The sequence below is a fragment of the Acipenser ruthenus genome, chromosome 27 (genome assembly GCF_902713425.1).
Source record: "Acipenser ruthenus chromosome 27, fAciRut3.2 maternal haplotype, whole genome shotgun sequence".
NCBI classification, from domain to species: Eukaryota; Metazoa; Chordata; class Actinopteri; order Acipenseriformes; family Acipenseridae; genus Acipenser; species Acipenser ruthenus.
The window spans coordinates 24,085,991-24,102,364 of record NC_081215.1 but is presented as its reverse complement, the minus strand read 5'-3'; the positions used below and the strand labels follow the sequence as shown (position 1 = coordinate 24,102,364).

The 16,374-nt window shown below is 37.2% G+C and overlaps 1 protein-coding gene across 9 annotated transcripts in view; it reads left to right on the top strand.

The window, feature by feature from the left end:
- Window positions 1-2,451: 2,451 nt before the first annotated feature.
- ano1a (anoctamin 1, calcium activated chloride channel a) overlaps window positions 2,452-16,374 on the top strand; it is a 51,528-nt gene continuing 37,605 nt past the window's right edge. For 2 of the 9 annotated variants that reach the window (XM_034053853.3, XM_034053852.3), the window contains exons 1-3: window positions 5,472-5,766; window positions 10,182-10,354; window positions 15,932-16,255. In XM_034053853.3, coding sequence (XP_033909744.2) covers window positions 5,706-5,766; window positions 10,182-10,354; window positions 15,932-16,255 — 558 coding nt within the window. In that variant the 5' untranslated portion in view covers window positions 5,472-5,705. Of the gene's footprint in view, window positions 3,096-5,471; window positions 5,767-10,181; window positions 10,355-14,493; window positions 14,648-15,931; window positions 16,256-16,374 lie in introns of those variants that run through there. The other 7 variants (XM_034053855.3, XM_034053854.3, XM_034053857.3 and 4 more) reach the window with 6 other exon arrangements.

The following is a 16,374-nucleotide window of genomic DNA, read 5'->3' as shown; positions in this document are numbered from 1 at the left end:
ACTTTTTATTTCTTGAACAATTTTGTTATTATCACTCATGGACATTAAATATAGTGGGTAACATTTTATATAAAGAGTCTCTAATTACTGTGTATTTACATAGTAGTTACTAGTAAGCAAATGTTATTATGCATGTAAGGATACGCGCAAAGTGATTTGCAGGTGCAAAACCCCCATACAGCTGCCATAAATCATGTTTAGCAGCCGTGTAAATTCAGAGCAGCTCTGAATTTAGCGATCGCAAAAAATGAAGTGTATGTAAAGAAGGGTGTTCACCCGGTATCAAATTTATACTTTGCCATCATTAATCAATTACAATTATATTGAAATGCATTCAAATGAAGGAAATAGCATGAACTTGGGTGGCATCTGGATACTAAGCGGGCGCAAACATTATAATGTGATGTAAGGATTTTGCCTTGCACTTAGGCAATTGCTGACCCTCCAAAAACTTTACACCTCTTCTTACAAGGTGCAAACCATTGTAGAAGCGAGAAATTAAGAGCTACATAAAAGCACACACCTGCAGAGACCAGTCATTGGTTTTAGGATGGCTGCTGTGGTACACTTCCTGGTGTGGTGTCACTTGTTGAGGAGAGGCAGGAACATGTTCAGAGGAGATGGGCAAGACAACGAAGACCCTGCATATTCAGTCCCAGGGTTACTTTGTTTGGGATGCTAGTGCTAAAGTGTTATTGTCTCACTCTTCAGGTCATCCTAGACTTAATAGCTGAATTGAGGGATGAGCTAGATCTCACATGTAGTGCAGAGAACACAGCACATGTGAAAGTGCTCTGCTCTCTGCACTGCATAGCCTCTGGTTCCTTTCAGACCACAGTTGGAATGTCTGGAGAGACAGCCCAGTCTACCTTTTCCAGTGCTAGGCAATTTTCTGTATGCCATGCTGAAAAGGGCAGACCAATACATATCATTTCCTAAGGATACTAGCATAACCGATGTTGGCTGAGGCTTTTCCGAACAACTCTGTTTCATGCTGAGGGACCTCAGCCGTAAGGACTCTCAGCTTCTCAGAAAACCTTTATTTCCTTTCCCGTGTGCCAAGAGGACTTTGCTGCCCTTCCTCTGACATATCTTTTTGGTTTGTATTTTCGTGCTCCACAAATGTCATATAGCGCCTACTGCTCTCTGTACTCCTAACTCCGTCACCTCAGGGCTGCATGTGTGGCTGTTAAATAGACCGATGTGCTCATTGAGATCATCATTATCATAATTGCTGATCATTATTTGTGCGTGTTGAGTTATTTGCATTTCTTATAAAGCTGTGTGGTCCAGTGGTTAAAGAAACGGACTTGTAACCAGGAGGTCCCCTCGGCCACTGACTCATTGTGTGACCCTGAGCAAGTCACTTAACCTCCTTGTGCTCCATCTTTCGGGTGAGACGTAGTTGTAAGTGACTCTGCAGCTGATGCATAGTTCACACACCCTAGTCTCTGTAAATCGCCTTGGATAAAGGCGTCTGCTAAATAAATAAAACAAAATAAATATAGGGTGCAGTGCAAAATAATTGCCTGGCTCCAATGCAATTTGAATTTTGCATCTGAAATTATTGGCACTGCGCCTATACTTACATCTACCCTATCTTAACCCTAACCTTTTTCCAATACAGCTATGGCCAAAGGTTTTGCATTACCCTATAGAATAAATGTATTTTGCTTCATAAAGTCGAATGAAACCTGCTGAATAATGTTACATTAAGATATTGAATTAGATACCGCTTTGCTTCAATCCAAAAATTCTAGGTGATGCAAAACGTGTGGCCATAGTTGTAAGTACAAGTACAAGGTAATCCATTTGAAAATGTTCACATTGAAATAATACCCAGACAGCTTAATGGAACTAAAACCTTTTATGGCATTATAAGTTAGAGTTAGCAATACAAAATCTGATTTGCTATCCAGGATCCTTATTGTTTAACCTCAATAGGACGTTTATGAATCTAACATACCAAATGCTAAGTAGCAGTAGTAGACAGGGCTTTTCATGTGATTATACTGTGTGTATATATATATATATATATATATATATATATATATATATATATATATATATATATATATATAAAGCATACTTTAACCTAAATATGGGTTAATAGGGTGGATCACAAATAAACCTGATATCAATTTTGCAGTTATTCAATCAAATTAATCATCTGCTGACGCCTGAGGGATCAATTATAATGTTTGTTTTTTATATTTGAATGTGTTAAAAACTGATGAGGGAGCATGGGAAATTTTCAAATAACATCAAAAGAACAAAAACAAGATTGCATTATACACTGTACATTTCCAGAGGGCTTTAATCATATTTTCGTACACAAGCAAAGCAAAAGGAGCTCAACGTGTTTTACCTGTTAATGTAAGTGAACGCCCTTGTGAACAGCCCTACATTCAGACCACTCCCAGAGCCGAGTACACCTGGCTATTGATATTATATTTTACTGAGCTATTTTGGTGCCCAAGTGGGGTGATACTACACTGCAACAGCAGTACAGCTGAATTGGTGAATTGGGTTGGATTTTAATTTTCTATGTTTAACTTTAGTCTGATCAGTTTGTACTGCTTAAACGGGTCTATGCATTCTTTAATCGTTCAGTTCCTGTTGGGTTTATAAACCTAAAGTCGGCTTTTAGTTACCAGTACTTCACTGACAGTTAACTCGTTATGACAGTGGGTGCGTTAAGTAACTGTACGGTGGGGTTTTTCAACACACCCAATGATTCAAGTGAAATTTTGTTTTTCAAGCCATTCCCATTTCTCTTTTGTGTTTTCTTAATTACACATGCAAAAAGAGAGAGATAGCGTGCAGTTGATAAGAGTGCCAACTCCAAGACTTGAAAGCGTGGCATACACTCCTGTGCATTTCCTCATTCTTGCCGTCCAGTAGCACATTCAGTAACGTCCCTTGAATGTAGATGTTTTAACTAACTGTGAAGTTTGTATGTTTAAGATGTTTAGTGAATGGATGCGAGGCAACTTGCTACAACTTATCAGAAAGCGCGTGTTTCCTGAAGGATTCCATTGACTGTACCTGTGAATTTCTTAAACGTTGTGGACGGACTCACTGGACACGTGAAGGTAATATTGCACATCTTTCTCGGTTGCAGTATGCATCGTCTTAGCTGGTTTTTATTCATTTTTTAGAATCGATTGATTACTACCGTATTAAATGTACTGACCATTTAGAACATGTGCGGTATGCATTATTCATTTTAACAACAACAATAATAATAATAATAATAATAATAATAATAATAATAATAATAATAATAATAATAATAATAATAATGAAATAAAATACAAACCTGATCAATTATATTTTTGAAAAAAAAAAAAAAAAACATTGTGCCAAAATATGGTAACTTGAATTTGTGTCATACGCATACTGGTGCCGTTTGTTTGTTGATTTGTTTTTTTGTTCTATTGTAACAGGGATGTTTTATTTGCTTAATATACCAGTGTACAGTCGGGTAGCTACAGCAGAGATTTGCGTTAAAGAAGCTTTAATTAAAGTCTAATAAAGAATTTTGCTATCAGGTATTTTTTTATACAAAATGTAAGTTAAGCAAGCAGAAAGTAAAATGCGGCGTTCCTGGAATAATTTTGTTCAAAAGCATTTGGGCGCCCTCTGTGGGTTGTCAAAATCCAAACAGGTTTGGTCATTATAATGATACTGATACACTAACCTACTGTGTTTTTAATTGTTTCATAATCTGGTATTTTTGAATGAAGGAAAGTTTGAGAGTTTAAACTGGAGTTTACTATTAAAGACACTGATAAAATCTCCTGATTTCTATGACATATAATTTTTTTAATCTATAAAGTACACCTATAGAGACAATACATTAACTGCTCAAAAAAAAGATTTAAAAAAATGTTAAAAGACTAGATAACAGTTACATAAAATTAAAACAAAATGTAATATAAAATAATAATCACATGAAATGGTAACACGTGCAGTTTATAATTATCCTAAAAACAGATGATTTGTTTATTTACTGTTTGTCAATGATCTTCACAGAGATCATTGACAAACAGTCAATAATCTCTGTGAAGACATACAATCAGAGATCAACTGTAAATCGCCTTTAGTGGTCCATCGTGAATAAGGTGATACTGAACAGATCATTTTGCTATCTTAACTATCCAGACTGATTCAGTTTACTGATTAAGTCTCACAGAAAGTTTATTGTGCTTTTATAGTCAGTTCCTTTTTATAATTGTGCACTGCAATACCTTGAATGTCCAGCAGGTGGCAATTGTGTATATAGCTCTGTTTCATTCTGGGTTTTACTAAGTGGGTGAACTGCTACGATTTTAGTGCTCTATGCCAACAATTTATCATTTAGTAAGTAATGCAATGTGGTATACCTTGGTAAAAGCATAGCAAAATTTAGTAAAACACAGTAAAACCATGGGAAATCACGCAAATGTGTGGTAAAAGCTAAATGTTTCTTTGTGTGTCTGTGTGTTACTATGGTGTACAGAGTAAATTTAGCCGAACAGTGCAGATAAATATAGCCCTGGCTCTGCAGAAGAGGAATATTATATGACAATGTTTCAACTATTTTCTTCAGAGATTAACATGCATTCTAAGAACTTCTGTATTCTCGCGAGTGCCTGTGCCAGATATAAACACTGCTTTTTCTTTCAATGGACAGAGAGACATAGTATAATACTTTGGGTAAAGGGGATGCCCGTTTCAACTGGCAGTGGGATGATAACCTTGCAGAATGATAGGCATGTTGTGACATTTAGTTTGGAGTTTTCACTCTCCAGGTCATCTGCTTCTGTCACTCATTGGCTGGTGCTAGAACCACCAGCAAGGTCAAGCAGCCCGGAAATGCTTTGTACTGAAGGTGGTCTTGTTGCAATTGTTTCAACTTCTGACTTGTTAACCTGCCAGCATTTATCACACGTGTACATACTTTATTACATAATGTTAGCTTTATGGCATGCATTCTAGTGTATCCCTGATTTTTGCATTGCTGGTGACTGGTAATAGTTGAGTATACACTTGTTTGTTTGAAATCATAGATGGTATTCCTTGTACCAGCATCACAATCACCATGCATGACTAACAGCAGTATCTTAAAACCATTGCTGGTCATTTTCTGTATAGACACTATCTACAGTAAGAGTGTATATGAACCTTCATAAAGTAAGAACTGGGTGTATGTAAAAAAATGGAATGTAAAAAACATTGCTGTTACAGTGTATTTAATATATTTATTGATTTTATTTTATTAACTACAGTATTTATTCTATTAATTAAGACACGTGAAGCGCTTCCTTGTCTGTGATTACTCAGTTACTGGAGTAGATTTTATTACGCCGGCTAATGGTACAGCTAGTGCTTCTCGGTAGTTCCCTTGAATGATCTTAGTTAACACATCTATTCATATTGTTTTGTTGTTGAAATCCAACGAGCCACTAACACCAGGTGGAACTGGGGCGTTATAGTCAGACAATTATTTTGTCATTTTTTTCTTCTAAGCTCGATGTCACGCAAATAGGAGTGGCGGTGGATGAAGGTAAAAACAGGCAAAAGTCTTCTGTTTGTATATACCACTAAGCGCAAGACCCGAGGGGGGTAATCATCTGGTACAATACACTTACACTTAGTAACAGAAAAGCGAGCCGCCTGAGTTGAACCGTGGAGTAGTATTTTAGAGGACGCGGGCTGTCATGGATAAAAATGGAACCGACCATCAGAAAACATGCCAGGATAATGGATCAAGGCGGGCACGTAAGTGCAAATTAGATCTTGTCATGTTTACAGATTATTAAAATAATCTGTATTTTAATGATCTACACCCTTTTTGTTATTTTCTATATCAGAAATGAACTAAAAGGCAGATAGATACAGTATTTATGAATATGTTTTTTTTTTTTAATGTTGTATACCAGTTTGGATAGAGGATTAAAGGGATACTGTTATGTGGGTAGTCTAAACATATTTAATTATTTTTTAAATACAGTATTGGCATTGTAAGTAATACAATAATAACGATAATAATACAACGAGGCAATTATAAAACATTCACTTTATCGGATATAAACGGATGCCAATGTTTGCCCAGTTAGTAACGCTGTTTATCCGAATTATTAGACCTAAGGAAGTTCCTTTCTAACTTTTTTTTTTACTTTGATTCCCACGGAGACTCGTTCTAATACTTATGTCTGCTTATTTAAACTGCCAAACATTTTATTGGACACCAGCCTAACATTATAAAAGTAACAGCGAACATAAGGGGGTTTTGAAAACTGAGCCATAAGCGCGCACAGAGTCAGATATATCAGTTTGATAGAAAACAGCTGGATTTTTTTCTTCAGCAGCTTCTTTTGTTGTTATTTTCAAGAGAATATTCATGAGTCTTTTGTGTTTTGGTCAGGATTCAAACAGAAACATTATTCTGCAGGGATTACATACACCAACTTGATTATTGTGCTTCTTAGAAGTGCGTAATATGACAAAAAAAGTACCAAAACAGATATAAATCAATGGAACATAAAACCAACATACATACTGTACATGTGAAGGAGAAACATCTATTTCATGTATCAGTGTTGTTTTTTTTTTTTAAATAATATTTAAAGATAATAATATATATTTCATAGACTTGTACCTAAAGTCATTGGAGCGTTGGAAAGCTTTTTTTTTTTTTTTTTTTTTAAATGATAAACCGCTCAACTGAACTGTGCTTTGGGGTTATAATTGGAACACTTGGTGCGTTTATTTCTAGATTTGTGTTAAAAAGGGTTATTGTTTTTTAACGTTCCCTGATAAAAGTTTCCCACAGTAAAAGGATAACAAAGTGTAATAAATCACAGTGAAAGCATGGTAAAGCATGGGTAAGCATTGTAAAGAATAGCGAAATATGGAAAACATATTAATGTACATGGCAAACCAGGGTAAACTATGATAAATGCATATAATAATCATGATGAAAGCATGATAAAACTGCAAAAATACTGTGGTCTACTTTTATAAGTTTCCTAGTGTTGTCCTGTTACAAATTCTCAAACATGTACAGCTCTTAGTACTACTATAAACTTCACATAGCCATTATATAGCATCAATAGTTGTTGCCTGTGCTTGTGGAGTCAGGGGAAAAAAATCCCAAAACACATAGGATTCCCCATATATACAACCATGGCTTTGAGACATACATGTCTTTTTTTTCAGTCTTTACTATGCATACAATGGTTCTAATATAACCATTTACACTTAAAAGATGAAGTTATCCATACAATAAAATTGATTAGCTGCAAGGTTGCATCAACATGTTTTTATAATTCAACGACTGAATAAACTGTTCACCAGAGATTCGTGCTTCAGACCTCAGGGTCTAAACACATTACCTGTTCTTCACTAGATATTCTGATGAACCCCCAGAGGGCCTTTGTACTTGTAACAAACAGAAGCTCAATTGGGTCTAGGCTGTTGACTATACAGACTTTTACATTATGTAATAAAATATGGATTATTCTGACACGTAATCCTTCACATATCTAGACAAAATGTGATTTAGCTTGATCTTTGCCGAGGTTCTGTGTGTGAAAAGTCCCAAAGAAACTACCAGTGGCACCAAGTACCCAATTAAAAGCTTGTGAAAGGTCCCAATGCTGCTGATTGCAATGGTGGTTAAGGGAATATAACAATTCTACAGATCTCAGGTATAGACAGTATACAGTGCATATAATTAAACAACCTGCAATAAACTCATTTAGACTGCTTGGCTATTGGTGGCTATATACTATGCAAAACAAAAATTAAAATGGTACTGCAGTTATCTGAAATCTCTCCACTTCATTGAGGATCTAATTACTTCTTAATGTAAAGGTCTGTTGACAGACACATTTGCCCCAGTGCATTTCAAGTGTAAGATAATTCAGCTGTTTGTCAGTGTTATAACATCATTACAAATCATGAAGATTATTGGGAATATGTCAATTCAGCTAATTGGTGATCAATAAAACCCCTTTCTGATCAATAAAGCTTAATGCCTAATGCCTTACTGGGGAGTTCTAAAGGCTTTGAATTATATAGCCCCGACTTTTCTAAATGCATTACATATTTATGTGCACTGGAATGGCTGGATGGTATGATTTGTTAATTTAGAACCTCTGATTTCCTGGAACAGGGTTTAAATATAGTGAGAAATTAAATCTGGATTTCAGGACTATATTAATCATTCGGGTCATTAAAAATACAAAGAAAAACGTGCTGGTGCCGGCGACATTGAAATAAATGGCATCTGGTCTAAAAATACACATATTAAATTAAATATAACCCAGCTGAAGGCTGAACCAGTTAAAAGTTAAAGTTGCAGCCAGAATGGATTTTAGACAGTCAGAGCTGGTTGGAAATTCAGATAGCTGTGTTGGTATAAAGTTCATTTAAAATTATAAATATATTGTATGTTTCCAAACTCGGCACAGAGTCAAATATGAGCTGCAAATTTAAATGCAAGATGTATAAATTCTGAACTGCATTTGGGAATTACCTTTCCACTAGAGCACAATGGCTTAGGTGCCACTCAAGGGCAGTTTGTTTTCTAAATAGGACTTGATGGTCTTCTTAATCCCAACATTCCTATGCTCTCCAATCTGGTCATTATTGTCCAAATTGTGTTTTTCTAAAAGGGCTTATCACGTATGAAAAACTATTTGCACCCGCAGATAGATGAATCACCTGAAGCAAATTAACCGTGATTTAAATATGCCATGCATGGATTCATTGCACAAAGATGGGAGATTGTCAGAATGTTGAAAGATGGATGGGAAGTAATTTCTGGGGAGAACAGAGAAAGTAGGTGGGAAATGAGATTTGAAGTGAAGCTAATGAACGAACACAGCACATTACCATAGTGATCTATTAGAATTCAGTGTTTTTAGTTCTTTACAAGGACTACATTTTCATGGTGGATAAGTGAATTAGTTACTTTTTTTTACCTAGTTCAGTTGTAGAATGAGATGGGGGTTAGTTGGAATGGGTTTGGTTTTCTGTATGTTATCACATCTTTTTGGAAATCCCTTTTTTTTGGTGAAAAATAAAGTTTAATAAATGAAGGTCTGCTCAATGAAGACACCTATTTTAGTCCTATGAAGTTTAATGCTAGGATCCTAGTTGCTGGCTTATCAGTAGGTCATTCTAAGCCAAGCACTTCTGAGTTCTCAGCTACCCACTGCTTAAGAAGCCCAGAGTGTGAACTTCAGAAGCATCAGAGGCTTGGCTTGGAACGCAACCCAAGTCATGCCCTACACTTTATATTTCAATTTGGAGGTTTCTGGGACAGGTGCTCTTTGTACAGTGTGAGTCAGATACACTTGTTAAAACAGTAACAATAATGCATCTGACCACCGGGTGGCACTGTGTACAATACTGGCAAGAATTCAAGGTAATTAAATGTAATGTTAACTGGGGTAGGATAATAATAATTTCAAAGGACCAGCAAAACATTTTTATTATCAGTAATTCATATTATCAGGAGTCTAAGCCAAATGCCTACTGTCAGTTTTTATTGAAGTTGCAGTAACACTGAAATCAAATTTAAATTTCAGAGCAGTGAAAAGTATTATACATTTGAAAGTACCATACATTTTATTTATATGTTATTTTATCTTCGTCCCTGTCCTAACCAAACCATTTAACATAGTTTTTTTTTTTTTTTTCAGAGTACTTTTGAACATAATATTTATACATGGATAAAATGAGAATCGTTCATTTACTTTTTTGTAAAGAGGTTTTCTTATGTAGGAGGTAGAACAGGCATACAATTCTATTAAGAAGCCAGATGGAACAGGTTTAAAATAATGCTGACTGCAGGATTTACATGTTGCACCATGTGCTGATCACCTGTAAACACTCCTAATTGTTCGTTAGTGAAACTCTATAACCCTTGTGTCTCATTACATTACCCAAAAGACGAATAGTCTTAAGGAATAACCTTTCAAAGCATTGTTGCTTAGCCTAACCTACCACTACTAGAATGAATTAATATCATAAAGACACAAAATAGATCGTCACTGGTAAGTTCAACATGGTAAAGTTAATAATAGATATTTTTAATTGCTCATTGAATGTGTCATTATCATGCTCGTTTGAAGGTTTTTTCTGTGATGATTCATTAATGTTTTCCTGTTTCTTCATCCCTGCAGGTAGAGGTAACTCTATTCACACCATCTCAGGGGTGGTCCTTGATGAATTACAGAAAGCTTCCATGATGAAGAGAAATGAGAAATATGGTTCTTTACCTCTTCGAGAAAAACAGGTGGACATCATTAAGATCAAGGCCATTGAGGACATTGGATATGTCCAAACAGATGCCATGGTAGGTCAGCTTTGGGACATCAAGAGCTGATATGGTTTGAAATGATGGCAACCTAGAGCTCAAGGTGCCATGTCTTTAAAATATTTAAAACAATAATATGCAAATGTTAGGCCTACTGTGCAGCAGTAGTTATTCTGAACATTATTTATGTATTTATTTTCAAGCACAGTCAGGTACCAAACTATAAATACACTGTATATATATATATATATATATATATATATATATATTTGTGAATTGTGGACCTTGCTGTGGATAATAATGAAAAAGTACTGCCCATTTACCTCTTCTGATGTTTGTTTTCATTTTGAGTAGTTCTTATTACAAATACCCTAATATGTTGTTGTCTTTTTTATATACTATGTGCTGAGGTGCTTTGGACTGAGGTCAGAAGCTGCTCCTCAGTTCTAGTTACAGTCATAGACATATGTAGCATAGGGTAGATCAGCCAGTGTCTTTATAAAGTAAGAGCCAGCGCCATCTAGTGAACACCTCCAATGGTTTGCTTTTGCATTGCAAATGGCTGGCGACTAGAGCTGAAGAATAGATTTAGGTGGTGTTAACCACCTCCGCCCCCCCCCCCCACACACACCCCCAAAAAATAAAAACATTGTTAGTCTAAGTAAATAAGTTAAAGTGTCATCACATTCTCCTACACCTGACCATGTTCATACCACACTGGTAAGGGTCTTAAGGGACAAGAATTCTAACATACCTTCTCACCAAATCATTAATAAAGAACACATGGAGCTTTTCCTGAAAACTATAGGGCAACAGACCTGCAAAGTGCTTTGTGGCATGCACAATAACAAGCAGCAATTCTTCCCTACAGAGAACAAGCCTGCTAAATCGCAGTGTCAGATAATTGGCATTCTGAATGGCTTCTACTTATTGCATCATTAATTAGTTTGCTTAATATTATTAGTTTCAATTCAGCAACTGGTACTGTAGAAAACTTTTTTTATTATCCTTGTCAGCTTTTTTATATTAAACTTTCTCTGCCTGCCAAAACAACGATTAGTATTGAAATGCCGAAAACTGCTTTAAAAACCCTCTAAAATGCTCTAATAAACAATGTAAAATTCATAGGTTATCATTTATCAAACACACCCATGTGTGTTTCCGCTGTCTGTGTTTGCATGAGGGTATTCAGACTACAGTAAGGTTATGATGTTTAGGTCATCTGTCAACCTTGGTTCTCATTTGTAAAGATTATTATCAGAAAATAACTGTTGATTTAGACCTTGTCCCCATAGGCTATGAACCATTTGCTTTAACATCTGTCTGTTTGACAATGAAAATGATAAAAGCATGACATTAAAGGCATATTTTTGTTTCACTGTATTTACAAGTCGAAACATACAGAAATGTAAGCTGTTTTAGTAGAAAGTGGAAACGCATGTGGTGCATTCCTCAAAGCCATGTTCACACAGTACTGCTTCAGAAGTAAAGGAGTAAGTAAGAACATTGGTAAGTATGAGTGAAACAAGGATCAGATTGGGTTTCATCCTGACCTAGTCTAGGCTGTAGCAAGCACAATGCACCTGAATATGGTGTCCAACAAGTGTACTATATTATCAATGGACTATTCCTTTTTAAATAAAATAAGCCCCACATTTTACCCTGCACAGATATTTTCATTATACCTCATTTCAGACCACGTATATTTACACATTGCTTTTCCATACTTAACACTGTATAGCTAAGGTTTTGTTTTTGTGTTTTTTTTTATTGTCGGATGAAAACGGGCCTTAATGACTCCTTTAAAGGTATGCTTAGTAAACTGTATTCTTCAGTACTGTGTTATGATAGCCAGTATAATATTGACCTCTGGGTTGTAAAAAGTAATCTGTACTCAGTATTGTGTACAGTATATAAACAAGGGGAAAGCAATCAAGATAAGAACTCTTTGTTCTGCGATTGCACACGCCAGAGGAATGTTTGGACACAAATTTCCATTGGGAAGATTATTATCAAACAAAGTAGAAACCTGTTCTAAAAAGAACTTAAGAAACTTTTAGTTTATTACAGAACATTAGGTTACTTACCGTAACCCTGGTTCCCTGAAAGAGAAGACAACCACCAATGACATTATGTATGGGATATGCCTGCCCATTGGGTAGGTATTGCTGAGCTCTCTATACCAGAGCTGCGGATAGGCCCCTTCCTGGGATGACGCACTTGGTCCCGCCCACCGAGGGATTAAAACTGTCATCCTGAGGAAGCCATTTCTGTTTTTTCATTGGATCTGTGAGGGCGACCAATGCGACCTCGTGGTTGGCGGTCGTCTTCTCTTTCAGGGAACCGGGGTTACGGTAAGTAACCTAATGTTCCCTTTCAATTCGAAGACGACCACCAATGACATTATGTATGGGATAATGTATGCCATCGCGAGGGAGAAAGAATGGCAGCATATGAGGGACGCATCAGAACCGCATAACCCAAGGGTTAGCGGTGTGAGCTTACACCCTCAAGGACCCTCGTGCCTAATGAAGGCAGGGCAGGGTCTACCACATTAAGGCAGTAGAACCTGGAGAAAGTATGCAGCATAGCCCAGCTAGCCGAAGTACAAATATCGGACAGTGAGGCCGAATGGCAGCACAGCGAACTCGTAAACGCTTCGGAGATACTTCCTGTGCTCTGGACGAATGGCAACGTGAAAGTACGCATCCTGTAAGTCCACGGTGGTGAACCAGTCACCTGGCTGGACTGACTAGAGAATGTGACAGTGAGTCAGCATCTGGAACCTCCTTTCTTTTAAGAAACAATTGAGAAGCCTGTGTACCGTGCAGCACCGTGCATTCGTGCACTAGTGCTGTAGCAGTGGGCACCGAGCACCGTGCGTACCGAGCACCATACGCACCGAGTACCAAGGGCTATGCGTGCACCAAGGTACCGAAGCACTGACGGGCAGCTATGCAACGGTGCCTTCCCAACCACGTGGTCACACACCTGGTCAGTGCGTAGCATGCACCAGGGAAACACAAGGGCCAAAGCTGCGGTGGGCGAGTTGAAGGCAGACAGCAAAAACATGGTAGAAACCGATGGGAGAGAACTCTCTGTTGTTTGTTTACAAGGCCCGACTCACCGAGGTGGGCGGCCTACACAGCCGGCGAGGTCTACTCTACAGCGGGATGAAGCAACAGAGCCCGGTGGAGGTCTATCAAGAGACAAGGGACGTGCAGCGGCAGCCAAACAACAAGGCCCACTACAGCTCCTAAGAAAGAAATAGACAACCAATCACGGGGTGACCGCACAGGCAGTCGCTCACACACGACAGACAGTAAAAAGCAGAGGAGCCTACAATGCAAGCGAGGAGGCTGCTGAAAGACGGAAGAAGAAGAGACTCAAATTAGAGAGTTGGTGATTCCAGGAAAGCGGTAAGACGGCTTTCAGCATGAATGCAAGGGAAAGACAACACGACTCAGAAGCTCTTTTCTATCAACATGCTCAGCTAGTCACAGAGTTCTTACCGTACCATCATTTACAGTACATGAAATGGCTTTCAGGGTATGGCTATAATCCCTCGGTGGGCGGGGCTGAGTGCGTCATCCTAGGAAGGGACCTATCGGCAGCTCTGGTATAGAGAGCTCAGCAATACCTACCCAATGGGCAGGCATATCCCATACATAATGTCATTGGTGGTCGTCTTCAAATTGAAAGGCAACTGGAAACCAAGTAGAGTCAAGGCAAGTTACTGAACAAAAACAAACTGTAAAAAATTGGTTAAAGTTGGTTAAAGTTTAAGAAGCGTAGGTATATAGTACAAAAAAAATAGGAAAATATCCCTTAAAATAAACTGGTTTAATATTAATTTACATTTTTAGAAAGTCCTGTAAATATTGCACTTGGGCAAAGGGTTAATTTACTGTTTTAAGAAAACTCTGTTGTTGTGCTGTAAATGCATTTTACAGTTGTTGGTAGATCTATGAGAAAACAGATTTTCTGTATGGCCAGTGTCTCGCAAAATGACAGGGCGGAGGAAAACCACAGCATGACTGAGACTGAACTCTTCAAGAGTTTAGATTGCGACTTTATATTACTGTCTAATATTAGCTCCTGGTTTTACCGTCTCAAGTAACGCACGCTGTACAGTAGGGAGAGTCCAAGCTGCTCGGTGACGATTTGATAGATCTCTAGAAGAGAAAGGGGTCATGTTTTAATTTCCATGAACCGCCCCGGTGATGGGAAGACATGGCAACCGTTGCACCTGAAAGCTTTGGGATTTCTGTTCACCCAGCGTCCAAACACAAAGATTTATTAAGGGATGTTGTTTTTCATGGAAAGTTTAATGTAAGTAATGCATGTAAAGTTTAAGCTTAACTTTGAAAGTTATGCCGATTAGAAGTCTTTGTAAGAAAACACCGTTATAATACTAGTATTAATAAAACGTGGTTTTGATCAAAGCGTGCAGGTATTTGCATTTTTTATGTATCAGTTTGTTACCTATCTACACGCACTATTTGACCACCCATATCATGTTTTTTTTTTTTTTTTTTTTTTTTTTTAAACAGCGAAACACTCAAATATATTGGTTTGTGTAATTTAATATGAGTTTTGGTTGATAACCCATATAAAGACAGATTTTATATTGTAGGCTATGTTGTGCTGAAGTATAAAAACGAGTAATTTATGCAGATAAATACAAAAATCTTTATAATTAATGTTAACGGAGTCACATGGGGCGAGATAGCCTGGTATAACTTTACAAGTACCAACTTGATAACGGTACATCTAAAGCCACGGAACTAAATAGTGAAATTATTAAATAAATGTTAAGCGTGGGTTAAAATATCTCTGTTATGATGGAGTCTGCGAAAATGTAATCTACCTAGTGTTCAACCGGGTAGCAGTGTGTAGACATGTATAACACTAACACAAGCGTTGTGCTTGGACATTATGGCATCATAGAAGCCTTTCTCTCAGTTTTATTAACCGTATTTTCCGAAGAGCATAAAAACAATAGGTACCTTCTCTAAAATTAAGTAATATTATTCAATAAATAAAGGAAATCATTATAACCATAAAGGCAATTGAACTCCCTATTTTGTTCACTTTACGCGATAATAATACCACGAAACTGGAAATAAAATAAACTTTTATGTATTCATTAAATGCCTCCAAATATTGTTTTATTTATTTATTTATTTATTTATTTTTGGGCCTTGGAAGTATGAATATTATATTAATAAACCTCTAATGAAATTCGAATGCATTGCCTTTGGTGTCAAATTTACCTAAGCCCTGCAGTAACTCTTGCTGGTCAAGTATGCGTTTTCAGCTGCAAATGTGTAAAAAAAAAAAAAAAAAAAAAAAAGTCAGTTCCATGTCAAAACTGAGATAGTGCAGGCATTCCATGTGACACGGTTTATTGTGGAAAAGTGTAAAATTTGAAAATGGTCAGAGTCCTGTGTTTTACTGGGTTGAAAAATCGGGGGTGGAATTCAGTCACACCGTTTTGAAGCCTACATAAAAAATAAAAAAAAATACAGAAATGTTAACATTTCTGTATATAGTTAACAAACTTGTTCTGCAAGATTTGCATTTACTTTATTTTTCTCCTCCTGCCTCCCACAGATTTTAAACTCTCTGGTTCCTGAACAGGACTCCAGCTGCCAACAAGGCTTGTACTTCCAAGATGGCAGCAGGAGGGTGGATTACATTCTTACCTACCACATCAAAAAATCCGGGGCCTTCAGAAAGCAGCCAACGCGCCACGGAGACAATGCCTCTAAAAGTTCCACCAAGAAAGACCAGCCTCTCCCAATGAAGAAAAACGACCCTGAGATTGGAGAGCAGGACCTTAGTATGGATTACCACGAGGATGACAAGCGATTCCGCAGGGAAGAGTTTGAAGGCAACCTCTTGGAGGCTGGTCTAGAACTGGAGAAGGACGAGGATGTAAATATGTTTTGCTTTCTTCATTTTATACCACTTTTAGAAATATGGGATGTATCCTTTATAATTCCACAAGAGCCAACAAAGTGAACGGTCTGCTTTTTGCAATGGGGTGATGATCA